The sequence below is a fragment of the Nanorana parkeri genome, unplaced genomic scaffold, assembly GCF_000935625.1.
Source record: "Nanorana parkeri isolate BGI_ZX_2015 unplaced genomic scaffold, ASM93562v1 scaffold79, whole genome shotgun sequence".
Taxonomy (NCBI): domain Eukaryota; kingdom Metazoa; phylum Chordata; class Amphibia; order Anura; family Dicroglossidae; genus Nanorana; species Nanorana parkeri.
In genome coordinates, this window is record NW_017306347.1 from 1,862,366 (window position 1) to 1,889,778 (window position 27,413).

General features: G+C 42.2%; 1 protein-coding gene and 1 long non-coding RNA gene across 2 annotated transcripts; both read right to left on the reverse strand.

Annotated features, from left to right (window-relative positions):
- Positions 1–7,384: 7,384 nt before the first annotated feature.
- On the reverse strand, positions 7,385–27,024 carry LRRIQ3 (leucine rich repeats and IQ motif containing 3). Its single transcript, XM_018576860.1, has 7 exons — positions 26,770–27,024; positions 22,314–22,637; positions 18,272–18,405; positions 17,087–17,240; positions 11,098–11,227; positions 9,665–10,358; positions 7,385–7,580 (listed from the first exon to the last, which is right to left on the reverse strand). Exons 1-7 carry the CDS (start codon positions 27,022–27,024, stop codon positions 7,385–7,387), a joined length of 1,887 nt encoding a protein of 628 aa, XP_018432362.1.
- LOC108804943 lies at positions 13,905–17,130 on the reverse strand. The gene is made up of 3 exons (XR_001942387.1): positions 17,087–17,130; positions 15,085–15,174; positions 13,905–13,984 (listed from the first exon to the last, which is right to left on the reverse strand). It is a non-coding gene; the product is annotated as an uncharacterized LOC108804943 (long non-coding RNA).
- Positions 27,025–27,413: the final 389 nt, after the last annotated feature.

The window sequence follows — 27,413 nt, forward strand, 5'->3', positions numbered from 1 at the left end:
ACAGATCGTTGTATGTTTAGAACCACTAAAATTATAATGAATTCCAAACCAAAATAAATGCAAATCTTCAAAGTGTTTATTTGACATAAATACATTTCTATTTTAAAATACCTGGAGGAAGATTTAGTTCCCCTTCTGGTTCGGAACTAGAAAATGTGTAATAATATATAAGTATTATACTAAAGAAATGGAAGCCCGTCATAATGATATAGTGTCAGCATTGCAAAAAGACATAGTCAGCTGTGCGTGTTTTCATCTGTAACGAGCGTGAAATCGCCAGTCATATGTATGTACAACATATATGATTTACATTTACATGTCCGCATGAGATTTTGCATAATAAATCTCTCTACCAGCAAGCGCGAATGATTGTGATTTCACGACCGCAGAAAGAAAAAAAAAAAAGGTAAATTAAACTTCAACTGCATAATTTATTCATTGCGTGTTCAGAAAGCCAACTGCTACCCTCAGCGGCTCTGTAGACATGCGGGGGCCCTGATTAAAGGAAACCTGTCATGATAGAATTTTGGGGGTTGCCACTGCTGTTGTCTCCCTGAAAATGCTAGGCGCTAGAACATACAGTTGTGTGAAAAAGTGTTGGCCCCCTTCCTGTTTTGTAATTGTTTTGCACGTTTGTCACACTTTAATGTTTCAGATCATCAAACAAATTTAAATATTAGTCAAAGATAACACAAGTAAACACAACATGCAGTTTTTAAAGGAAGGTTTCTATTATTAAGGGAAAACAAAATCCAAACCCACATGCCCCCCTAAACCTAATAACTGGTTGGGCTACCCTTAGCAGCAAGAACTGCAATCAAGCGTTTGCGATAATTTGCAATGAGTCTGTTACAGCGATGTGCGGGAATATATGGCCTAATAAGGTCCTGGGTCTTCTAAAGCTGCTCTCTACCATTGGGAGTTTCCACTGGATGCCCAAGACAATCCCCAAAAAAAAAAGTGCAAACGACTGAGAGTGGAAAAGTCTAAAACTTTAATGATCGTAGTGGTGCAAAGTACAAAACAAAACCCCCTTCATCAGGGATGCCGTCAGTGTCTTTTTTTATTTATTGAGAGGGTTTTTTTGGATGTATTTAAACACTTCAGGACCACCATACGTATGTATATATCCTCATTCTGAAGTGGTTATACCAAAATCATGACTGCTGCTGCATGTGAGTTAGCAATTAAGTTAAGTGAAAAAACAAAATGTAAAAAGTGCTTAAAAAGTAAAAAATAATAAAATAAATACAAATTTTAAAAAAACGATAAAACCAACCTCACCGCCCCTGCCATCTGCATTTGAATAAACACGTCCACATAGGACATGCAATTGTACATACACAACGATTGCGACACACAGTATCACCATGAACATCAGAGTGAGAGCAATTATTCCAGAGCTCTAATTCCCTGTTAACTCTAATCTAGATTAGCAGTCAAGGCTTTTACAGTGTCGCCCATGGACAATTTTCAGTACAATCGTTTTTCGCCATTGCATGGGTATGCGCAATTTTAATGTTTTGACATGTTTGGTATCTATTTACTTTATATGAGCCCATCTTTTACATTTTACAAAAAACTGGGTATTAAATTGTGTTTGTACGCACTAAAATTAACAATTCTTTCCTAAAAATATCGAATTTAACAAACATTTGCACAAATATTGTGCAACATAAAAAAATACAGCTATCATTTTTGTTTATTTTACAGGGCCTCTGCTTTCAGAAAACACGTAATTATTTGGGGTCTAATGTCATTTTTTGTTCAAAGATTCAGATTGTATTAGGTGTGTGTGCAAAAACCAAAAAATTGCTCCGATACTAAGGTGGTTAAAGTGCATTTGTTTATTTCACTCACCGGGTTATTCACTAAAGGGTGAAGAGTTTGGAGAAGGGAACAATCTAGGACAACATAACTGACCTGGAAACTTGAGTAACTGAGAAAGCCTCCGTGCCACTTCAATGACGGCCCAGCCTGCACGGCATCAGAGGTGCCCAGGGGGCAATTGCGGACCACCAAAATGTTCTCGCTGACCACTGGTTGGCGACCACTGTCCTAGATTGTTCACTTCTCCTGCCTTCTCCAAACCCTTCACTGATTTGTGAATAACACTCTTTGTTTTGTGTATTTGTTTTTTTGTTTTGTTTTTGTGTATCTGACTGTTATTTGTGTACTGTTGCTTTATTTTTTATATGTCTTCTTTTTTTATTTTCTGTTTTGAGTTTTAAAGTTTTGAGGCTAATGAGGGGTCTTTTTATGGCACAAGGGTAGTTTAAAGTAGCCATTTAAAGCTCCAATAGACCTCATGAGCCATTTAAAGTCCATTACACCCTTAAAGCCACCTAAAAGTATATCTAAACCCAAGAACAAAAATTGTATATATTGTATCTTACCAGTCCTTAGACGTGCTGGGTGCATTCGTTTTTTTTAATGCAAATACTGAAACAATTCCCTGCCAGAAATCTAGGGTCAGTATAACTTCCTATACACTGCACTACAATCTCAAACTATTTTATCAGCCTTCCCAGTTATCTTCTGTTAACAGAACACCCCCCCCCCCCCCCCCTTTTTCAGGGGGGAGGGGGGAATGGGAGGAGGGTCAGTATAACTTCCTATACACTGCACTACAATCTCAAACTATTTTATCAGCCTTCCCAGTTATCTTCTGTTAACAGAACCCCCCCCCCCCCACCCTCCTTATTCAGTGGAGATGGGGAGATGGAGAGGTGTGTAGACCAAAGCAGAAGAGCAGCTTAAGCCTTTCTCAACCTTTCAATATTAAGGAACCCTCCAATAACTTTCAGCTCTCAGGGAAACCCTGCTAATAATAATTGTATCTTCAGCTCACGGTACATCAGTATGGACAGTAAGATGACATATGAGATACATAGGAGGTCAGTGGAGGAGGACCCCCTTACATTGCAGGTCAGTAGAGAGAGACTCCCTTACATTGGAGGTCACTGAAAAAGGACCTAATTACATAGAAGGTCAGTGGAGAAGGACCCACTTACATTGGAGGTCAATGCAGAAGGACCCCCTTACATTGGTGGACAGTGGGAGAAGCATCACCTGTGTTTCTAATTGTCAGCCACTCTGCACAGGCCAGGGTTGTCACTGGGGCAAAGCCCACCTCACACTGGTAGTCATTAGGAAGAAAGTCTTCATTACAGACAGCTAAAATATCATTGGTATCAGCGGTTATTTATCTGAGAGATAGAAATTGCTTATTGCTTATGTAACCCCTAGCAACCTTTGGAGGAACCCTAGGATCCCATTGAACCCTTGTTGAGAAAGTCTGGCTTAGGGTGACAACCTTGCTTCTCTACCGATAGAGTACAGTAAGTGAGGATTGTCAACTGTGTGTTCCTGGAAGTATCGCCAGTTGAAACTAAAGGTAAAAAAAGCCTATAAAAAGAAAGCTAATTCAGCCACCACATCTAAAACGTGTTGCAATATATTACATATTTGTTTTTGGATCTAGACATGCTTTAATTTCGCCTTTCTCATTGACTCCAAGGCTTTTCACCAAAATGTTATTCCTAATTTTGATCTATGGACTTGAATTGTCTGAGTCACTGACCTGGAACATGTATAGATGTCACCAACACACCAAAATCCTTTAGGATAAGAATGTGTTCATTTTTTGAAGAGAAGGCTTAGTCTATGCTAAGCCTGATGAAGGGACCCTCTGCGGCCCCGAATGCACTTGTTTATATGACAAGAATCTTCAATAAATGAACACTTGGTTATCCTAAAGGATGTTGGTGTGCTGGTGACATCTATACATAATTGCTGATATTTGCGGCGCCATCTGCAGTCACTACGAACACCCCCCACCACCACCACCACTACAAAGGACATTCGGTAAGGAGTGCGACAAGGAAAGTATTTACTGACCTGGGACATGCCCATGGCAGCCAGGCAACTAGCATTCAGTGATGGCAGCCTGGGTGTTACTCCCATAACAGGTTTTCTTTGAGCTATCCCTCATAAGGACCTGGAGACAGAACAGGAGCTCAAACCTAATTTCTGCTGCAATAGGAATGACAATTCTTTTTTTACATTTATTTAGGGGGCAACTCTCATGGGGGCTCGGCCATCTTCCTGCCCTCACTGTGCATGGCAGAGAATCTCCATCATTGGAGCATGAGGGCACACACGCCATTCCCGTATGACTTTGATGAATAAGCTGTTGTCTCACATTGTCAATGAATTAATCGTGCGTGAGGAATGAAAGCAAGCCTCCAGAAAGTGCGTCTGTGTGATTTTCATAGACAGCGGGGGGGACTGACAACTGAGAGCTGCATGGAAAAAATTAGCGCTGAACCTCACAAGAGTGACAAGTGGTGGGAATCTCAGGAGAGGACGGTTCATTCGTTGACATGACAATCACAGGATACACTTCCCTACACAGGAGGAAAACAATGAGGACATTTTAGAAGTCGGGTATTGTGGATCCGTCTCCATGTGGTAAACAATATCTAATAATATTCAGTAAAAGAATACAAACCCTTGAAAACGGGACCTCAATCTGAAAATTAGACATGTGCGATTCGAATTTTCCGAAAGTCGGACATTCGGACACATCCGAATTTACGAATCTCAATGCATCCCAGTGTGTCCAAATCCGAATTTCCGTTTCCGAATTTCGTATCCCCGTCCGAATATCATTAAACAACGAAACTGAATCGGACATGTGACTTTTCTGGCCAATCAGATGTGTTTTTCAGTTTAATGCATCCGAATGGGTAACACAAATTTTTGTTACGGCAACATGGGAGCCGTAACGAAAATTTGTGTTACCCATTCGGATGCATTAAACGGAAAAACACATCTGATTGGCCAGAAAAGTCACATATTCGATTCAGTTTTCATGTCTATATACAATACTAAAGCTGAGACTTCTAGACACGAATGGCATTCGGGATCTGAATTTCCGAATTGCATTCGGGAGCGCCCGAATGTAATTCGGGTTCGGGGAGCCTCAGCTTTAGTAATATATGTATATGGCTCCCAGACCCGAATGGCATTCGGGATCCAAATTTCTGAATCGCATTCAGGAGCTTCTGAATGCCATTCGGGTCTGAAAGCCATATACATATATTACTAAAGCTGCGGCTGCCAGACCCGAAGGGCATTCGGGAGCTCCCAAATGCAATTCGGAAATTCGGATCCTGAATGCCATTCGGGTTCTGGGAGATTCAGCTTTAGTATTAATATCTGTATATGGTTTTCTGTGGCATTCGTAGCGTATATTCGTAAACTCATCCGAAACTAACGAAAATTCCGATTTTGTCCGAGTCCGAAACCCGGTCCGAATTTCGCATCCAAATCCCGAATTCCGAAATATCCAAAGTAAATTTTTCCGCAGCTTACATGTCTACTTGCTATTGTGCTCAGCCAATGGCTTCAGTACTTTCTGGAAGTGTAGAGAGAACAAGAGTACTACTGCCCCGGAATATGAGTCCAAGTGTATTTATGTAGCAACATAGAAGATTAAGTTGTCCATCAAGCTGGTGGGGTCTCTTTTGGTTATTGTTTAACACTAAACATATTTCACTTGACTTACTGTTGATTGACTCCCTACCTTTTCTGGGAGTCTGTTCCAAGCTTTAACTGAGCTTTCGAAAACAAAATATAAAGGTTTGTTTTGAACTTTCCTCCTCCATCAATGAAGTCAAAACGTTTTTGGGCTACAAGACTTTTTGTCGACCAGCACTGAATATAAACATTGTATATACTAAGCTAACCCCCTTCTGCAGTACAAACAATTTAAGTCAACACATTTTGGGTCTACAAGGCTTCTCCTTCCCCAGGGTGAAATAGAAACATTGTCAAGGTTATTCACAAAAGGGTGAAGAGTTTGGAGAAGGCGGGAGAAGGGAACAATCCAGGACAACATAGCTGAACTGGAAAGGGAGCTGAATTGGAGAGTTTTTCCAAATTAGCTATTTTGGTCTAGATTGTTCACTTCTCCTGCCTTCTCCAAACTCTGCACCCCTTTGTGAATAACCCTGTGTATATACTAAGCTAACCCCCTTCTGCAGTATAAATTATTTAAGTCAAAACATTTCGGGGTTACAAGACTTCTCCATCAGGGCTAAATATAAATGTTGTGTATCTTTACCATCTTGTCTTGATTTGTATTGTGATTGTAATGTCTTCCTTATATTGTAAAGCGCTGCACAAACTGTTGGCGCTATAGAAATACTATGTAATAATAATAATACTAAGCTACCCCCCTTCTGCAGAATAGACACCTTATCTCCAGCCAGGAATATCCATTTCCAAAATCAGAAAACTGAAAACTACCTCAACTTGCCTGCATTTTGGATAAACCTTCAGGAAACAAGAGAACTGGATACATCTAAAAATAAGAGAAACCATTTACAATGGACAAAATACCAAATAAATAATGATACAGTACAAATTATGCATTTATAAAAAATATTTGATTTATTGGAACACAAATCGTGTAAAGCAAATAACACGATTACAAAATTTAGGGTGCTTCCAGGAGTTCTTTTTTAATGGAACTGTGCAACAAAAGGGAGTATTACACCCTCAGTTCCTTCAATGGGCTAAGGTGCTGTTATATGTAAAATGAGGACGAAGTACTTTGCTGTGGCATGTAAAATGCTGATAATTCATTAACTCGCTCAGCGGCATTCGGCTATTCACTCACTGCCGTTGGCCCCTTTGTAAATAGGGGCCAACGGCAGCGAGTGAGCTGCCGGAGCTTTGGCTCAGCCGATCCAGATGTTGGATCGGCTGAGTCGAAGTCCTTCTGCACTTTGGCTCAGCCGAACATGCAGAACATGTTTGGCTGATCGAAGTGCAGCCGAGGGCAGCCGATCAGCCGTACTGAGCCGGAGTGAACAGCCGAACGTAGTTCAGCTCACTTCACTTCGGCTGGGTTATTCACTCGGCTGACTTCGGCAGCTTTGTAAATAACCCCCTTAAGTTTTTCTGGTGGCCACCTAAAGATGCTATATGTGAATTTTTTGCTTATATACCGACTAGTCCCCTCGGTGGCTGTCTCAAGACTGTCAGTTCAGTTTTATTATGTAATTCAATGTATACGCTTAAGACATTCATGTATGTATATGTAAACACTCATGTTTCAATGTTACATTCCTTTTTGGAAAAATGTCAAAAACCAATAAAATATTTTGAAAAGTAATAAAAAAAACTTTTGACTTTAGGTACACTTTAGAGATTACCAGAGAAAAGGGAACATCATCTTTCACCATCAGGTGGCACTGCATGGAAAATATGGAATTGTGACTTCTGCTTCGTGAAAAAGCAGAAGTCAATGGTGGGACTACATGGAAAGCTCCATACCAGCGGACAATATTAATATTTTTCTGTTTTAAGTGCATCAGTGTTTTAGATATGTCTCCTTGGGAACAGGCTGCTTGACAGGGACTTTATCCATGGCTTCTGCTATAACATGCTGACTTTTCATGGCTGTGACATGACCTTGGGCATCCTGCAACCTGCCATTGGCTTTCTGAAGAATGAGAGAGTCCAGGGCAAACTTTTCCGAAGCATTTTCAACCTGGAGCACCAGCTGCCTGCAATTAATAGAAGTATCAGTTTAACTCTTTAAAGTATGTTACATCATTGACTTCAACTTTAGCGTTTTCAGACCCATAAAGAAGACCTTTCAAAGAGAAATGCGGAGGCTACCATTGATGAAGTCCTTCTAATTATGCTAGTTGCCTGGCTATTATGCTCACCTGCTGCTGTCAGTACTTTCTGAATCACTGGCCTGGAACAAGTATACAGGTATCAGAAGTCTTATGTGCATACCTGTTCTGGGTTAGTGACTCAAAGTATCGACCCTGAATGGTCACCATCTTTATATCATTTACATTTTCCTTTCCACCAATCATTTTTTGGTGTGCCAATTCTTTATGGTCCGTGTAACTGGGAGAGTGTCCCTTGACTAGATTATTTATACTAAAAGGTTTCCCTCTGTCTCATCTCAAAAAGTTGGGGCTATGATTAGGCTGGGGTTCTTCTTCGTGACCACAGTGGACCATGTCTGCCTAATATGCTGAAACGACCCCTTCAAAATAGATGGGCTACCAAATCTTAATGTGCTTAAATGCACACATGACCCTTATTTTAATGCAATGCCCTACCTTGAGTTGTGGCACGTTTGGCCTCAAAATTAATGGTACCTCAATGAAGCAAAGCATTTAATGTGCAGCAACACAGGCATTACTGCAACACAGAAGTGTAAATGGGCCCTTAAATAATACAAGAATTTTCATGAAAAATGAAATCCTTTATTTCCATAAGCTGCCCTTGTGCTTTCTGCGAACTTAGATAACAGTAAACAAAGAAAGAGTGAGGCAGAGACAAAAGCATTGACCCCCAGTTAAAAAAGAATATGTTATGCCATTATAGGTGAATGTAAGTAGTGTGTGATGTCCTATGGCCTAACAAGAAATCGTTAGGTCTAAACAGAAATATAATTGCCTTGTCAATGTTTCTAAACAGACTAATGCACATGGTCACATCTCAAGATTCCTGGTCTAGGGCTTTGTAAATGGTGAACAACATACTAGACGAAACAATCAATTAAATAACCGCGTTAAGCATGATATGCATCCATTCTGGCCGTGTAACAGGAACTCTGGTTTATTTCAGAAAAAAACACCCTTTGAGTTAAAAAAAATTGAGATAATAGTTAAGCGTAAGCAGTACCCGAAAATTTATTTTTTTTGTCTGGAATTTTTCCAATAACATTGAACTTTGCAGTATGTGAGGGTGCCTAGGCACTGCTGTGCCTACAGCCTAATAGCTGTATGTCTATAATGTGAGCGCTAAGGGACTGCTAGTGTCAGGAGTCTTCTATTTGTGATGTCATTACTGTGCAGCTCTCTTTTCTCCTAGCTGGAGGCTCTGACATAAGGAAGCAAAACCCTGCCTCTAGCAAGATGGCCGCCTCCACACAAGGGCACTGTGTAGAACAAGGTATGGTAAGTCAGTAATGGGTAGACATGTGCAAAACCAAAACATTTGTTTTCAGATGAAACAAATGGAAACGAAAAACGTTTTCATTTACTTTGTCAAAGGAAACAAATGTTTATGTTGTTTCGGATTCTGAGGCAACGAGCCTCCGAAACCGCATACTGAAACAGCAGAACGAGCGGCGACCATTTTGTAGTAGATTTTGGTATACACCAAGATGGCAGTGCCCGCATGTTTGAGCGTCGCCATCTTGGTGCAGACCTAGATCTACTAAATGGCAACGCACATGCGCGGAACGAGCCGGCGGCCGCTTGTTCATCATGTGACGTCACAGTCATGTGACGTCATATGCTGCAAGATGGCGGCGGGCATGTGCAGAACAGGGTGGCAGCAAACAAATTTATGTATGCCCGAATGTCGTTTTAGTATATTCGGGGATATATTACATTCGTTATTTCGGATTCAGACAAACCGCCAAATCAACTGATTTTTGTTGATTTGCAGGTTCGTCCGAATCCGAATGCACATGTCTAGTAATGGGTGTAGATCAGCTACAGGGAGACTACAGGTCATAGTGTTGACTAATCCTATACCCTCTGCCTCCACCTTCCAGCCTTCAACTCCTAGCTACATTGTTGCAATTTTGCAATCCGTAATGACTGAAGATATATCCTACCTGTGTTCCTGGAGACGTCTGATGAACTTTTTCTGCTTTTCCTGGTCTTCTTTTAAACCCTGCACAAATTTCATTTTCCCTTGCACTTCTTCATGAGACCTTATTAGCCGATCATGCCTCATTAAAGTTTTGGTCACAGAAGTGTGCTGGGTGTTAAATTCTCTGGCCGATATGTTTTCTAATTTTCTGGCCTCCTTTCCATAAAGAAATTGTTTATGCCGATATTTGACGTTGTCAACCATGTTGGATTTATCCAGGAGATTGTACTGTGCACTTTGCTGTAGTTTCTCGCAGTCTATCTGGTTTTGGGTCATGGTTTGTTTTCTTTTTGCCGCCAAAAACTCTTCAATACGATATTTTCCTTGTTTTTTATCAGCTTGCATCTGAACAACCAAATTTCTTTTTTGGATTACTTTATTATTTTTCTTCTGATTCTCATAAGCCTTGTCTATAGCATATAATGGCAACAGGTTAACTAAATGGCTGTGTTGCATGGAACGCCTCTTAGCCACAGGATCTTTCACCAGATTTGCTGCATCCCGTTTGGCTTCTATTGTTGAATGGATTTCTCGAATGGAAGCACGGATGTCTCTTGCTGACTTTTCATTGGATAACAGATCTTTAGATTCATGGAAAATTGCTTTTAGCCCGGAAAGGCTGAATTCGTTCTCATTTACTTGCTCTGAATCTGAATCTATATGATAACAATATTATTAGCATACCAGTATTTGTATTTGGAGAGGAAAGGGGGAAGAAGGGAAGGGAAAAAAAGGAAGGTAAGCAAGGAAGGAAAAAAAAGAAATGGAGGGAGAAGGGAAGGAAGAAAAAAAGAGAAAAGATAAGAAAACAAAAGTGAAGAATGAAGAAAGGAAGAAGGGAAGATAGGAAAATAAGAAGATATAAGAAAAAAAGAAGGAGAAAAGGAAAGAAAAAAGTAGGGAAGGAAAAAAGGGAAGAAAGGAGTAGGGAAGGAAAGGAAAAAGGGAAAGAAGAAGGAGGGAAGGGAAAAAAGGGAAGAATAGGAAAAAGGGAAGGAAGAGTGAGGGAAGGGAAAAAAGGGAAGAAAGAAGTAGGGAAGAAAAGGAAAAAGGGAAGGAAGAAGGAGGGAAGGGAAAAAAGGGAAAAGAAGTAGGGAAGGAAAAAAAGGGAAGAAAGAAGTAGGGAAGGAAAGGAAAAAGGGAAGGATGAAGGAAAGAAAAAAGGGAAGGAAGAAGGGAAGAGAAAAGAAAGAAAGAAAGAAAAGCAAGAAAGAAAATAAAGCAAGACAAGAAGGAAGGAAATAGTGTGAGGAAGAAAGGAAAAGAAAGAGAGGGAAGATGAAAGGAAAGGAAAGAAAAGCAAGGGAAGAAGAAAGGAAAGGGAATGGAAGGAAAAAGGAAGAGCAAGAAATGGGAGGGGTTTTCTTGGAAAACAGGATTTGGTTAACAACATACCTCGATCCTTGCTTGTTTTTAATGCAGTGTCATTTTTGTACTTCTCATGTCCACATTCAATGACACATTGAGCAGGCTGCTGTTGATTTTGCTTCCTAAGCTCATGGGTCAGTTTTGCTTCAGGTAAGACCTGCATATTAATATAGTTATGTAAATAAAGGACAACATGGACATGTGACCATTCTCTGGCCAATCAGATGAGGGTTTTTTTTTTTGGCTGTTGGGATTGCATTACAGGCACGGTTATGTGACTTTGTTTCAGAATGAAAATTCGTACGGATCCGAAATCTAATTAACGAACCGAATCAAATTTTGGATCTGAAGTCCGAAAAACAAAAGAAATAAAGAGTTTTCAAGGAGGTCCTTGAAAACTCATATGTTCAGGGAAGCTGATCCCACCTCAACATAATAACTTTCCTCCTTCTTCTTCTATTAGCTCATCCCTCACAATGATTACCTTTTGTATAATTTGCCCCTCCGACTAGATTCTAAGCTCTCTTCAGCAGGGCCATCTAACCCTCCTGTAGTGAAATTGTATTGTATCTGTACTGTCTCCCTCCATTTTGTAAAGAGCTGTGCAAACTGTTGGTACTATATAAACCCTGCATAATCCTGAATAATAATAAATAGTCATAATAATAATAAATACATAATCGTAATAATTGTCATAATATTGCCATTGCCTTTATTTGTACTTTAAATCTATCTACAATTTAGAGTTGTCTACAGTCTGTGTATTCCAATCTCCTAAATCAGTGAAGCCCTGATGAAGAGGGTAACTATATGTTCTATAAACGCATGGGCTTTTTTGGCAATAAGTTGACTTACTTACTCTTACTTGGACTTAATCATTGTTCCTGCTTTTTCTTTGTTCTATGTTTCCTAAAACACACCACTTATGGGGTTATTCACAAAGCTAGCCGAAAGATCAACCGAAGCATTCCGCTGATCCTTTGGCTAGCTTCGGTTGTGGGAGCCCTTCGGTTCAGTTGAAACGAAGGGATGCTGTACGGATTATTCACAATAGCCTGTATAGCTGTCAAAGGCGGCCGTGCGGCTCAGCTGAGCCGAAGGCATATGCTTCGGCCCGACTGAGCTGAAGTGACAGCCGAAGCGGGGCGATCAGCCGGTCAAAGGCCGACCGAATGCCTCGCAAATGACAGCTGGGCAGAGCCAGTCGTGATCTCATGGCTGGTTACGCCCAGTTGTAATGACAGATCAGCGTCCCCAAATGACCTGGGGACGTTGAACTGTCATTAAACAATGACAACTGGACAGAGCCAACCCCAACTTCACGGGCCACCTCCACCCAGTTGTTATTCATTGGCTGGAACCTGCTAGAAGACTCTAGCAGGTGCCGGCCAATAGGAAACAGATGGGCAGAGCTAGCTGTCACTGCTAGCTCCGCCCAATTGTCCTTTTTTTTAAAATAATTTTTTTTTAAATCTTAATTTTTTTTAGATTTAACATTTATTTACATTTTAAAAAATATTTTTACAACTTTATTATTATTTTTTTTTACTCTTTTAATGGAATTGCTTTTTTGCTCTGTATCACGGAGGTACCGAGCAGAATAGCCGAGCTGAATGCCGCTCGGTGGCATTCAGATATTCACGCACTGCCGTTCAGCCCCTATGAGAATAGGGGCGAACGGCAGCGAGTGAGCTGTCGGAGCTTCGGCTCAGCCGATCCAGATGTTGCATCAGCTGGGTCGAAGTCCTTTTGTACTGTACGGCTGAAATCAGCCGATGTACGGCTGAAATCAGCCATACTGAGCTGTAGTGAATAGCCGAACGTTGTTCGGCTCACTTCACTACGACTTATTTATTCACTAGGCTGCCTCCGGCAGCTTAGTGAATAACCCCCTTAGTGTGTTTTGCTTTAAGAGCTGCAAAGTCATTGCACTTGGAGAGATGGAACCCTAAGGCCTTATAGAAGGAGACAAAGCATATGAGATCTAGCACCACCGGAAGCCACACCCACTTTTTACAAATTATAATGCTGATGGTTAGCCCCATGCTGTGCCAACAAACAAGGCTCCAATGCAACTTGACAACCTAAAATCTTCCCCATCTGACCTGGACCACCATGTGCAAAGTAAATAGCTCTATAATATAGCGTGCTGGATAATATCTTGGAATGATATGCCTAAATAAGATAAATGCGATACAAATAATCAGCTAATAAATCGATACGAAAGAAAAAGAATGAAGAAAGCACAACGAATGTAACAGGTAGAAGAATAAAGTGACACCGGCCCGGGCTTTGTCTTCCAGGTACCCTTTGAGCGAATGCAGGATATACGGTATGTACATAAGCTTGTGTCAATATCCAGAATTACAGCGCGCCGCCAGGAGTCGGAAGGAGCGATCGCAGCAGATCGTTTACACATATGCAAAGGCACACATTAATTTTTCCTTTTAGTGTACAATGGAGAATTTATGAGTCTTACTCTCATCATAGTTTTATTGTTTATAGATTGGAACCAGGTTCCGCTTCAGCGGGCAGAATGAGTATTTAAACTTAAGCTGATAAATCCAAGCAGCTTAAATAGCTTTCTTCAAATGAATTCTGTATGCTTTTAAGCCATTCATTGCCTTATAAAACGCATACTGCAACAATGAAAAAATAAAATAAAAGCTCCAACAAATATATATTAGTAGCGAATCAGTATACGGTAATGGAATACACACAGAATTATGTAGAATAACGTACAATCGTTGATGGATGGAATGGTAAAACAATGTCAACAAAATATATGCTTGCCCATATATTTATATCATAAATCATACATTACACACACATTTGTTTTTGTTGCCTGCAGGCTCGAGAACGACTGAGTTGGCTGTGCCCGGGAAATCCTCCTGACCTCCTCCGTTATGCAATGCTGTAAAGGAATAAAAGTCACTACTGCTGATTAACAACTGGTCTGCGATTCACAATAAACTGAAATCAAACTGTGGAGGAAGCTGAGGAAGGCAGGCATCTGCAGAAACTGGAACCATTCATACTGAAAGCCCCGCTATACTTCCAATATAGTTTTGCCCACATTGCGCTCCTATTGCAGAGCTGACTGTAGAAATGAGGCCATGCCACTGCAGTGACTTATACAAACAGAGTGCAAAGCGGGAGGGGCTACCTTCCATAAACACATGATCATCCCCAGTGTTGTAATAAGAGAAATACATACAGTGGGGGGAATTTATCAAAACTGGAGCAGAAGAATCTGGAACAGTTACCCATGGCAACCAATCAGCTTCTCTCTTCAGTTTGTTCAGGTAAGATTTAAAAATGAAAGAGAGAAGCTGATTGGTTGCAGTGCAAATCTGCTCCAGATTTAGTCTGCTCCAGTTTTGATAAATTCCCCCCATTGTATATAATTGAAATTGTTGTTTCTGCTCATGCAACAAAACAGTGTTAGTGATAGCAATAGGGATAGTAATACTAATAGTAATAGTGATAGGCATAGTTATAGGAATAATAATAGGGGTGGTAATAGTAATAGGGATAGTAACAGTGATGGCAACAGGCACAGTAATAGGAATAGTAATAGGGATGGTAATAGTAGGAGGAATAGTAATTAGTAATTAACAGGCATAGTAATAGCAATAGGGATAGTAATAGCAATAGGGATAATAGTGGACTGGGCCTGCGTACTGAAACGACCACTTGTAGTCTAACTTGTCACCATGTATCATGGTGACAACGCAGCAGCCCCATTTGGAGACTGGATCAGAGTGTTGTCACCCTTTAACAGGAAGTGCTTGAACAGGGTACCTTACCAGGTATTAGCTTAATGAAAGCTGCAAGTTTTAACATATTAGAAATGTTTTTTTTGGGGAAATGAACATAATAAAGAATAAGATTTTAGAGAAGGGGTTGGTAGATCATTTTTGAGGATCAAGGCAAGGCTGGATTAAGCTATATGGAAAGTCGTAGACCCTTTTAGGAGGGAGATAAAACACACAAGCAAGTTCTGCTGCTCACCTGTCGCACGTCGCGCTGTATCTTCCACAAATCAACCGTAATATGCTTCACTGGCGTCGTATCTGGAGTGCTGTTTACTTGTCTCATGGGCTGTTAAATGTTTATGATAGAAAAAGGCCTCGTGAAGCTGCGTCCTTACACCCGGCAATGTCACAGAGTCTAATGTCCACGGCTTTACCAAGGTCACAGAGTATTGCTTACAAACTTACATAGAGCTCAGATCTATAATGAAAGCCGCACATCAGCCTAAACCAGCTGTCTGCGCTTCTTGCAGATTTTTTTTTTTTACTTAAACTTTATTTTTGTTAATCAATAAACTTTAAAAGAATAAAGTAAAATAATAACTCTAAAAAGTTTTATTTTTGGAATATAAAAAAATAAAAGAATTTAGAATGGATCACTCTATTTAATGGGGACCTGTCAGAATAAAATGGCTGCAATTGACTTGCTGTTATTGTTGAATTGCTCCTATTGGTACATTTTCTGCTCTTGTTGGTAAATTTTCTTGAGATGAATGATGTCAGTTGCCCATTCAGGACAGAGTGACATTGCCTCCCGATAACCTATGCTCTTACTCCACCCCAGAAAGATATACTCATACCTGGGAACTTTGTGGCTGAGCCATGACAAGCAAAGAGGGAGTGAAGCCCAAGGCCATTCTGCGCCTCCACCACCGCCACCACCCATAAAGCCTCAGGTGTAGTATGGCATGGGGGGGGGAGGCGGCGGCAGCACGGGCGACTAACAGCACACCGTGCCGGCTGACATCTCGGCCACTTGTTGCCTTATGCCCATCTGACCTCGTCTCTCCCTAAAGGTGGCCATACATTGTACGATTTTCGTTCAGTGGGGTTTTCGTTCGTCGAAAATCTCAGCAAGAACACAGCAAATGAGCAAAAGGAAATTATTTGCGGGGTTCGTCAAAAATTGGTTGGTTAGTATGGCAAATCGAACGATTTCCGAAATTGATATTTGACTATGCTTCATGGGGAAGTCCAAGTATAACCGAACGAGTTCGTGCCAGAAATGAAAATCATACAATGTATGGCCACCTTTACACTGCCTGTGCCCCCTTCACAAACCCTCTACTCTGGGGGGGAGTAACATGTACCTATAAAGAAAAAGTTAGCTTTACAGGATATTCACCTAACCCCCGTCTTCCGAATCGCTGGGAATGACGTGACCACCCTTCCAAGAAGATTCCGAGAGCAGGCAAAATTTCGCAAGCAGCACTTCTGTCCATTGCCAGGGCATCTTCTCATGCTCTGTATTCTCTAGCCGGAAGGAGTGTAATGTCACATTTTCCTAGGCACCACGGGCTCCAGATGGGGGTAAACATAATTCTAATTTTTTTGATTGCAGGGGCGTCCCGAGACGGGGGTGTCACCAGGAACGGGTACCGCGTGGCACTTTGCTATGATGTCAGCGCATATCTTGGTGCTGGGCACTGCCAGAGAGAGGAGGGGACGTCATAAGGTATACCACTGGGTCCCCTCCTCTCTCGTTCAACGGTCGCAATCTCGGTCCATGACTGAGTGCCCGACTTTTCAGAGGGCTGACACCAAAATGACTGTCAGTGCAGGTACCCCCCCCCAAGTGACGCCACTGGGGATCAGTAAGGAATTTTTTTCTCCTATTAGGGCAAAAATCGACATTGCTTTGTAAGAGGGGTTTTGCCTTCCTCTGGATCAACTGTGGGCAGCTCCCATGCTAGGGGAGTTTTCTTTTCCGGGCTTTAAAGGCAACCTATACCTATGTACCTATTTATGTAGGCTGCCAATGCCAACCTCTTGCTGAAAGTTTCAACACTTCCTGAATCACTGTGCAGGAACAAGTATAAGATCAGGAATTCTTACTTCACTGGCTGCACACTTGGCAAGCAGTTAGCCAGGTAAGCAGTAAACATTTTCAAAAGGTGGTCACAGGTTCCTTTCCCATCTTATAATGCTGAAATGAATAAAGCGCCAGTCGCAGTGTCATGGAAGGGCCATGGATGCCGTACCTGTATAATGGCGGGCATTTTTCCGCCGTTTCGGAGGTCCGTAACGTTATCTATCAATCCGGACTTTACTAGAGGTTTCCTCCCATCTTCCTCCTGACTTCTCTTCCGCTGGGAATGCAATTTTGTCCTCCGCTTCCCCGGCTGAAAAATAAGGCTACAAATATACACGCGACATATTATTTTTAGTATACTGTGCAAATATTCTAAGCCCCGGGTAATAGATGGGGGATAAAAAGTCTCACTGTGACCTACACATCCTTAAAGAAATGTTCGCATTGCAGCCATAGCGCAGATTGGATTTTCTCTTCCCTATTTTATTTTGTATATGGATACTTCATTTTTCTTTTTTATACCCCTATCACTCCTCCCGAAATCCCAGCGCTCTATTTAGCTGTGAGCTATCTCTCAGATGCCTTCCTCCCGCTCTCCGAGCTCCTCCGCCGCTGCTGCTGCTGCTACTTACTCTTCACTCAGACAGGCGACTCCCAGAGGAAGCCGCCGGAGTATTATCCAGATCATGGGCTCAGCTGACACTACAAGGCAGGCCCAGGCTGTCAACAAAACAACAGCGGCAAAGCAGCAGAACAACGCAAAGGTGAAAAGTGCTCGTCTAAGAACTGTTAACTTTCTTTGTTTGTTTCTTTGTTTTCAATTTAAAGAGACCCTGTTACTGGTTTGAATTATTTTTTAAAATTTTTATTTGAAAAGTAAATAAATAGAAAAAAAAAAATCAACTTTGTTTCAAATTTATCTTAATTTGCTTCTATTTTTAACCTTTGCAAAATTAAAGTATATCTAAGACCATTTTTAATTTTTTTAAAATTTTTGATACAGTGGAGAAAATAGTTTTTAATGTTGTTTGTTTCTCTTTCTCTATTCGTCCTTCTGACCATTGCCAGTGCTTAAAAATCCAAAGATTTTGTTATTGTCGTTGGAAAAAGTTCCCTTCCGCAGCACTCATGCCCTCCAGATTTGACTACTTAACAGTTTATTTCCCCCAAAAGATGGGGGCTCAGGGAGGTGCGGGCTCTTTATAGAAGGCCATTATTGTTATACAGCAGCATGTTCATGGGACGCTAGGGCTCATATGCTTTATGGGAACATAAACCACTTTCTGAAATGTGTTTCTTGTTTTCTCGGCCCGCTCCAAACAAACATAAAACGATCGGAGAGCATTCTACGTACCCCGTTCTCCGCCGCACTAAATACCCTCGTATCCATTTCTGGACAATTAGCACCGGAGAAGAGGAGGCCAGAATGCAATTGATTTTTGTAATGATTCTGCTCGTATCTTTGCTTTCGCTCTGCACGGAGATCTCCTGCAACGCAACACAATAAGGTCATATGCAATGGAAATGTATGCTTATTTAAAATGGACTTGCCAATAAGACTCGCAGGTCACACGAATCCATTAGGTACATGTCAACCTTACCAGATCACTTTATTACATTGAGTAACAATGTATCTAATTCTTGCCATGGATAATAACTGTTCCCGGCCCCCAGGCTAGGCAGCCCAGGTCACATGTTTTCTGGTTACCAATCAGTACTGTTGAGCAGGGGTGGGGCAACTCTGGCCCTCCAGCTGTTGTGCAACTACAAGTCCCATGAGGCATTGCAAGACTGACAGTTGCAGGCATGACTCCCAGAGACAGAAGTGTGTTGAGATTTGTAGTTAAAGCGCAGCTGGAGGGCCGGAGTTGCCCACCCCTGCTGTAGAAAGTCTATTGCTTTTAATCGGTCATGAAACAAGAGGGTCAAAGACCTCCCCTCTATATAATGTACATTACTGCAAGCTATACACACAAATACCTTTTATAATACAGGAAAAGTATGACAGATAGGTCACATTACTTTTCTCCAAGGCAGTTCGGCAATACAGCTTAGACAACGCCTCTTATTGGACAATATAAGGGCAGCAGCTCACTGATGAAGTCAGCACTCTGTTCTCTCCTCCTATCCAGTTAGAGGACAAGACCTGTAATTGTTACTGAACTTCAGCAGCGGAAATCAGGTCTCCTGCCCTGCCAGACAGGGCTGTGATGTGTGGCAGAGCTGTGTAAACCTCAGGATTGGATAGAAAGATCTATTTTTGGCCATTGTCTATATATTAAATCTGTGTATTCATCTGTTTGCTTGGAGTTACTCTTTAAAAAGGTGAATTGTTCTCATAAAGGTGGTTGGATGCATATTTTGCTGTGCAAGAGAAGGAAACGAGGGAAAGGCATCATGTTCTTACAGTGTACATACCATAAATATAAGGAAACAACCGTTTTCGATCAAACTCCGGTGTATAATTGCGACATTTATCACGGAAAACTTACAGATGGCGTTACATATTGTCCGCGACGTACTGAAAATTGTACACAAATTGCTCTCAGCCCCGCACAGACCTGACAGCCTGCAGTACGCATGCAGTGAAGGAAGGCCAGACTGGATCATTGAAAGGACAATGAATTTGAGTGCCGGGGTCCCCCGGGAACTCCCTGACCTTTACTCATACATAACCAGCTTACTAATGTATCACTTAACGTCTGCTGCTGAAGAGGGCTGTCTGAGAGTTAAAAGGAGGATGAGCCGGGCAGCGAGGGGAAAAAAAACATGGCCGTACTTCTAACAAGCTCAAAAACAGCTGCTATCCAATAGCACATACAAATATCAACTAATGGGATTACCTCTGGTACCACACCCCTATAAAGGCATAAATAGGACCAAAAAAGAGACTTGGGGGCTTTTCAGGTATAACCAGGCAGCCGAAACATATATCCGATAAAAAACAATAATTGTATTTGCATAGGTTAAAATTGAATAAAAAATACATTAAAACCATGCTGGGAGGGTGAAAACTCCATGATAATGTGCTATAATCATATAACATAATAGTCCCTTGTTAGAGGATGAAAGCATATAGCTCTTCAATGCGTGGATTCAGTCAAAAAGCTCCTTTCGTCAACGCGTTTTGCTACAAAGTAGCTTCCTCAGGCGGCCGTGGAGACATATATAGCCAGCTTACGTAGAACAACACATAGAACAAATTAAGAAGCATACCCACATCTACACAGAAACTCCCCATCCCCCCAGGAGGCCGCAGGAGAGGCAACAAGGGCGGCGTAGTCATCGTGACAGGACAATCTCATCCAAGACCAGTATAGCAAAAACATGCCCCTTCACTGCAGACAGGATGCCCCGTACCCATCCCATTGCATCCTGTCTGTAATGAAGGAGTGTATGTGCTTCGCAATCTGTTCTTTGTGTTGGTCTACATCAGCTAGGTATATATGTCTCCACGGCCTCCTGAGAAAGCTACAAGGAAAAAATGGCATGTTTCCTGGTGGGGAAAGGTGGTGCACAGTACCTCTTGCCGGCGTACCGCCCAGCTCACTGATGTCACTAGTTGCCAGGGATTGGGTAGGAAGCCAGCCAGAGAATCCTGCTCAGTTCCTGGCAACCAGTGACATCAATGAGCAGGATGGGACGCCGTCCACAACATCACAGGGATGCATTGGCCAGAAAGTAGCACACCTGCTGCCCCACACCACCACCGTGTGCCTGAGGCAACCTTCTGAGGCTGTAGAAAGGCATCATGGCACACTCACAAGCATGTAAAACAACTTGTCTCACCACTAAGGATAATAACAGAGGTTTCGATACACGGCTTCTGCAGAGGATGTGAAAGCCGCACTGGCGCGCCAAGGCACCTCTTATAGTGCGGTGACAAATTGTTGAGTGCGTTTGTCGTTTGTTTTGCTTAACCTTCTGAGGCTGCCTCATTATAGGGATGACCCTGCCTAAAAGCCATGGTTTCTATACACTGCACTCATGATGGCCAAAAAACCTGAAACAGCTGTATGAAGTTTGGAATAAATGGCTCTATAATATTAGGTGATATTTGCACTATATACCACACCAGCGGTTATGGATATAAATCTGGCTGATGGGGCGTACAGGAATGATTTGCATGGCTCAGGTCACTGTCCTGAATTGAGGAATATTTGTCCTATTTTAGGTATATGTGATGAAATGGACAAGTTGAAGGCTTTACTGTGCCAGATACCAACATAAAAGAGGTAATCGTATCAATGTATGCTCTGATTTTGAAGCCTTTTTTCTATCCATACCTTGTAATTATATACATATACAGTATGTATAGACGTATACACATATGTATTTGCTTACTATGCATGCTCTGCTTCCTGCTCAGAAGGGCTGTATAATGGATACTACAAGTCTGCCAAACAGAGGTTCGCATATGTGTCTATGTAAATACTTATGAGGATTAGATACGTCTGGAGCTGGCCTTAAAGTGGAGCTAGCATCAGATATATTTGCTTTATGTTAAGTGCATGCATGTCAAGAAATCTGTATGTGTAACACTTCCAGGTATTTATTAGCTTTCAAACAAACCACAGTACCCCCCAGAGGCTATACTTCAAGAAACATGAACCCATCTCTCCTTTTTTGTTTGTTGGTTTCCATGGGCTCTATTTATAACCGATTCGCTGAACCATTCGCCCTACGAATCTTTCTAAATGTTTGTTCTGTGTGAATAATAATAATAATTTATCCCTGCACAGCTACTTCCTCATTTATCACTGGCCCCTTCCTTTAGATTGTAAGCCCTCATTACCATCTTGTCTTGAATTGTATTGTAATGTCTTTCTTATATTGTAAAGCGCTGTGCAAACTGTTGGCGCTATATAAATCCTGTATAATAATAATAATTCCAAAAAAAGTTAAATGAACGTTCTTAGATATATTTTTTTCAGGTTGAGTGTAATGTAATACTGGATTATGGCCACTAGATGGAGCTGAGGAGCATAAGAAATACATACTTATTTCCTACGCTCCTCAGCTCCATCTGGTGGGCAAAATGCAGTATTACATTTGACCTGAAAAGAAAATTTGTAAGGGTGAATAGCTCTGTGAATTGGTTATAAATAGACTCCATCTTTTCTCCAATAGCTCACCGTAGCATTAGTTTTTATTAACATTATTGCATGATAAAAGATATATAAGCTATTTGGACACATTCCACCCCCACCCACTGTAAAATAAAAATGTGCTAATTTTAGCAAGGCCTTAATATCTCTCTCTCTCTCTCTCTCTCTCTCTCTCTCTCTCATCCTCCCCCCTCTCTTGCTCTCTCTCCTCTCTCTCCCCCACTCTCTCTCTGTCCTCTGTATATATACAGTATATTAACATCATAATATTGAACGAGCCTAGCATACCTTGTTAGGAGCAGGTACAATGTTCAGCTGCAGTTCAGGGCTCAGTGCTTTGAATCTGCCTTGCAGGGTCCAGTCCTCGATAATTTCTTCATCGGAAATAACAAAGTGGTCTAAGGCTTTTAGTGACCATATACTGTTGACCACGATATGACGGTAGTTTTTCTGCAAGCTCAGTGGCGTGTCATAGAGGGTGAGACCTAAGAGTGCAGGACAAGCGGATAAGGATTGCACATTGCTCAGATTTCCAATGCGATTGTTGTGCAGGTACAGCAGTTTCAGGTCCTTCAGATGTCTCCAGAATTCCATCCCAGGAATATTCTGTATCTAAAATTCAAAAAATATGTGATCGGTGTCAGACAACATGGCTGATATTTTAATATAGGGATATATGAGCTGTATGCTGGGCTGGATTTAAACTAGAGGTGCACCGAAATGGAATTTTCTGACTGAAACTGAAAATGAAAAAATTTGTCAGGCCGAAATCGAAAATTATTTTTTTTCAAACTTTTTTTACATTATTTTTTAATATTTTTTTTTTTTTTTTTACTGTCAGGGGCTCTGGGGAAATATCAGGGGTCTAAACAGACAACAGAGTCCTCAATCTCTTTTTCTGCAGCCCCTGTTATGAATTAAGAGGAATCCTCTATACCAGGGGTCAGCAACCCCCGGCACGCGTGCCCAGCCTGGCACGCGAGACCTTGACAGCTGGCACGCGACCAGAGGCGGCTCTCTAATTAGGTAACATTATGAGCTCTCAAAGGTGTGTAAAAGGTTGCTGACCCCTGCTCTATACTGAGTGTTCCTGCCCATTCATAAACTGTGGAGATGGTATGAGTTACTATGTCCACAATCATGAATGAACAGGAAGTGATGTAGAACACTTCCTGTTCATTCATAATTGGGGACACAGTAAACATACTATGTCCTCAGTTATTTACAAACACTCAATGATCAGTTCTAAACGCTAAGCACTTGTACTCTGCTCTTCATCTGACTTGCCTGTCACAGGAGGCTGAGCGAGCGGTTAGGGAAGAAGAGCTCGGTCTCCTGTGACACCACTGACCGCTGACTCCTCCCCCGCACCGCCGGCTCAGCCTCTTGTGACAACTCACAGCTGTCTCCCCCCTGCAGTGCTGTCCATCCTGATCTGCCTGCAACAGGAGGCTGAGCATGGTGGTGCGGAAGAAGAGCTCAGCCTCCTGTGACACCGCTGACAGCGCTCTCCTCCCCGCCCTGTTTAAGCCTCCTAAAAGTTTCTCTCCTCCCTGCTCTGTGCCAGCTTTTGGAGCTTTGCCTTAATGAGTACTTGCCAGTTCCTAAAAACTGGCACCTTCTGGTGCCCACAAGTACCTATGATAATCTTCCAAGCAATGCCTATTCTGGGGACCTGGGTCCAGTTGACACCAAGCCAGCATTCCAATACTGCCACCTTGGTTGCCAACGGCAGCTTCCGCGTTGGCCTGTTGGCAGAGCGCTGCTTAGCGCCAGGGGGTGGAGGCAGGGACAGATTTACTCTCTCTGCTGCCCCAATGCCAGGTTCCTCACTACTCCCCCCCGTATGCAGGCTGTATACGAGTGATCTTGGCAACATCGCCGAGATCACTTGTACAAAACAAGCGGCGGCTTCCGCACTGTACATTTAGGCCTGCGGGTAGAAGACAACTACCCGCCCGGCGCCCGGAACTGAATGTCCCGGGCATCGGGAGATAGGAATTCCACACCCCTGCAGCCGCTCTACTCCCTGCTGCCCCGAGACACGATTGGCCTTGTGGGAAATCCAGGCCCTGGGTGGAAGGAGTTTAACTGCCAACTCAGGCAAAGACTGCAGCCCCATGTTCAGACTGGCCCTGGAATACGGGGGGGTCTAAAGTGGTGCTTTTTTATTTAGGTACTTGCATGCATCACAAAGCAGTACGCTTCACTAGCATTCGCCAGTCAGCTCAGCCGTATTTAGGACCTGACAGGTTCATTGCGTGAAAAAAATCTGCAGAGAAGGAAAAGTACATTTAAATGACTTTATGTTAAACATTCTTCATTCATGCAACAATGGACAACGCGGTCACCTGTTCGCGCTCATGGACCTGATTAAAAAGTACTGTCAGCTGGGAGAAAGTTGAGAGGAGATAAATTATGCTGTTGCAATTAAATTGTTCCTATTGTACTTCCACGGGAAGCTTCTCTGCTTGGCTCACTAAAAATAAATGAGACGCTGGGAACTCTTTTCATCATCCTCCCTTTAAATGTGTCTAATGCCCAAAAAAGTTAGAGAGTCGCCTTATGAGTCCTCCTGCTTCCTGCGAGAAAGGTTCTAATTAAAGGAAGCCTATATTAAAATAATAATAAAATAAAAAAATATATATATATATACATATATACATATATTGCCAAAAGTATTGGGATGCCGGCCTTTACACTCACATGAACTTTAATGGCATCCCAGTCTTAGTCTGTAGGGTTCAGTATTGAGTTGGCCCACCATTTGCAGCTATAACAGCTTCAACTCTTCTGGGAAGGCGTCCACAAGGTTTAGGAGTGTGTCTATGGGAATGTTTGACCATTTGTGAGGTCAGGTACTGATGTTGGACTAGAAGGCCTGGCTCGCAGTCTCCGCTCTAAATCAAGAGCAGCTGTTGTTAAAGTGTTTAAAGACCGAACTGTCAGCCGAAAATCTGGGTCTGAACGTGCGAATTGTGGCCGTCAGCGACTAGTCAATGTTAGGGCAGAACGGAGAGTGGCAAGACTAGTACAAGACAACAGAAGGGCAACAATGCCGTGTCAGATTCCTCGCATCACCTTTCACCATCTCGTGGAGTCACGAGGCGGCCCAACAAAGTCATCTCATGGAGTCATCTCGTGGATGTACTGATGGAGTGGTCATAATAATCTGGCCACTCAGTGTGTATATATATACAGTATATATGCTGGTTATTAGATACACAAAAGAAAATTCCGCTTTTATTGCAAATGCAGTCATTGAATTCCATCTTCTGTGGAGACTCTGTAACCTCATACCCCGCGTCTGACTTTAGAGAGTTTTTTTCATTATATATTTTTTTTCTATTACACCTACACAGTTCTTGTGCACTGTGTATCATTTGTATATTGCTGCTCTACTCTTTGGCTATAAAAGGCAGGAGGAGACATAGTTTTATAACAAAGCTGTGTTTGGAAAGAACAGTAATTAAATTGTATTTAAACCTGAACAGTGAACTTCTTTTATTTGCTCCCTTTTGTCTGGTAAAGCCCTATTACAGCTGGAAAAACAGAAATTACCTTTGCATGGGGGGGGGGGGGGCTTCATAATGTCATCTGCATAAAGTAATAATAAAGTCACAATATTTTTAAGTGATTTGAAATGCTGATGAAATCCGTTACAATGGATGTTGCTCCATGATGTTTAAGTTTTAGCTTCCTGTTGAGCCAACTGGTCCCCTGAGCACTGGCACTGATATCCTGTTTAGGGTGTCTCCTTACAACGTCCTATGTTGCCACCCTTGTGTGTGCTAGAAAGCTGTCTGTCTCCACAAACACACAAATTAAGATAGTAGTCACCAGCACTCACTTGTGCACAAGTGCAAAAAGGATAGCACTTTTATTGATATGTCACATGCGTTGAGAAGCCAACGTTTCGGGGCCGCGCAGAGTCCCTTCATCAGGGCCACATCATAATCGATGAAGGGACCCTGTGCAGCCCCGAAACATTGGCTTCTTGACGCATGTGACGGATCAATAAAAGTGCTATCCTTTTTGCACATTACTATCTTTACTTGGAGTGCTACAAGGCGCCATCCGTAACGTCAATTCGAGCACCAACGGATATTTCGTTTGGTTCAAGCGCTGTATGGTGTGCAGGGGATCCTCTAATGCTATCCACAAACACACAGGCACAGCAAGGCAATCCATTCCCCTGCCCCTTGCTTCTCCATCTTTCCTTCTCCAAGCTAGTAGATGGATGGCAGCTAGAGACTGCTCTGCCCCTTGAGAACATGTATTAGACAGGAAGTTCAGGGAAGCCAAGCTAAGAGAGTTGGAGCTGTTAAGAACAGGAACTCTCACAGGAACTCAGGGTAAATCCGGCCAGCAGAAACATAGACCGCAATATCACACGGCTCTTTGCTGATTTACAACACTGACCTGTGTACAGGACTGTTTTGGCCTACAGCTCCTCATTAACACGAGACTGCTCCTCATTAACATGGGACTGGTCAGACCCTTGCTGCTCTATCCTTTGGCATCACAATATTTTCCTCCCACCTCTTTTGGGTCCCACAAAGCGAATTTTAAAGCTGTACCTCGCTGCTCTACCCTTTGGCGCTGCCATCATCTCTGCCGGGTCTGTTGGGTCCCACTCAGCTCATTTTAAAGCTTTACCCTGTCCCTTTATCATACAGGGAAGGGGGTTATGTTAACAATGTTGTGCTTTTGAGTTCAGCTGAGAATACGTATGCTTATTTACCTGATTTCCATGCAAGTCCAACTTAACAAGATGTACACATGATTGGAGAGCGCTGATGTCTGTAATGTAGTTATCAGCCAAGGTGCAGAACTTCAGAGACGTACAATGCTGTAGAAGATTCACCCCCTTCAAGAGCAGCTTGCCTAAGTGTAAAACGACGAGTTCCTCCAGCTTTTTACCCCGACAGTTGGTAACGGACAGTCCATGTTCCAGCAGAACACCTTCAGAGGCATTTATCAGATAATTTTCTTCCATCTTTTGAATGGTGCCCTAAAAACAAATATGTGCACAACATTATTAGTTCCAAGAACAGCCATCAGAAAACACACAAAAGAAGCACTGATCCCCCACAGCTCAGGAAAGTAATGAGCCGGGTGCTTGCCACTGGGAGCACATCTTTGCTCCAGTATGAGCCCATACAAACAGGAAAAGCTGGCTGCACACCAGATTCCACAGTTTATTGCAACTTGTACCCACCACTGGTGTCCAGCCAAGGTCGACCCTTTGACGCGTTTTACCCAATCACTGTCTTAGTCGTAGAGATCACTACAACTAAGCCTGTGAATAGGTAAAATGTGTCAGTGGGGGAGGCCAACTAAGTCTGTGATTAGGTGAAATGCTTCAGAAGGGGAGAACCTTGAGCA

Excerpts from the sequence above, each read along its gene's own strand:
- LRRIQ3 (XM_018576860.1), bottom strand. The coding sequence starts at position 27,024 with ATGGAAGAAAATTATCTGATAAATGCCTCTGAAGGTGTTCTGCTGGAA. Across the intron at positions 10,359-11,097 it reads AAAAACAAGCAAGGATCGAG|ATTCAGATTCAGAGCAAGTA; the intron begins GTATGTTGTTAA and ends GTTATCATATAG. Across the intron at positions 7,581-9,664 it reads AGACGTCTCCAGGAACACAG|GCAGCTGGTGCTCCAGGTTG; the intron begins GTAGGATATATC and ends TATTAATTGCAG.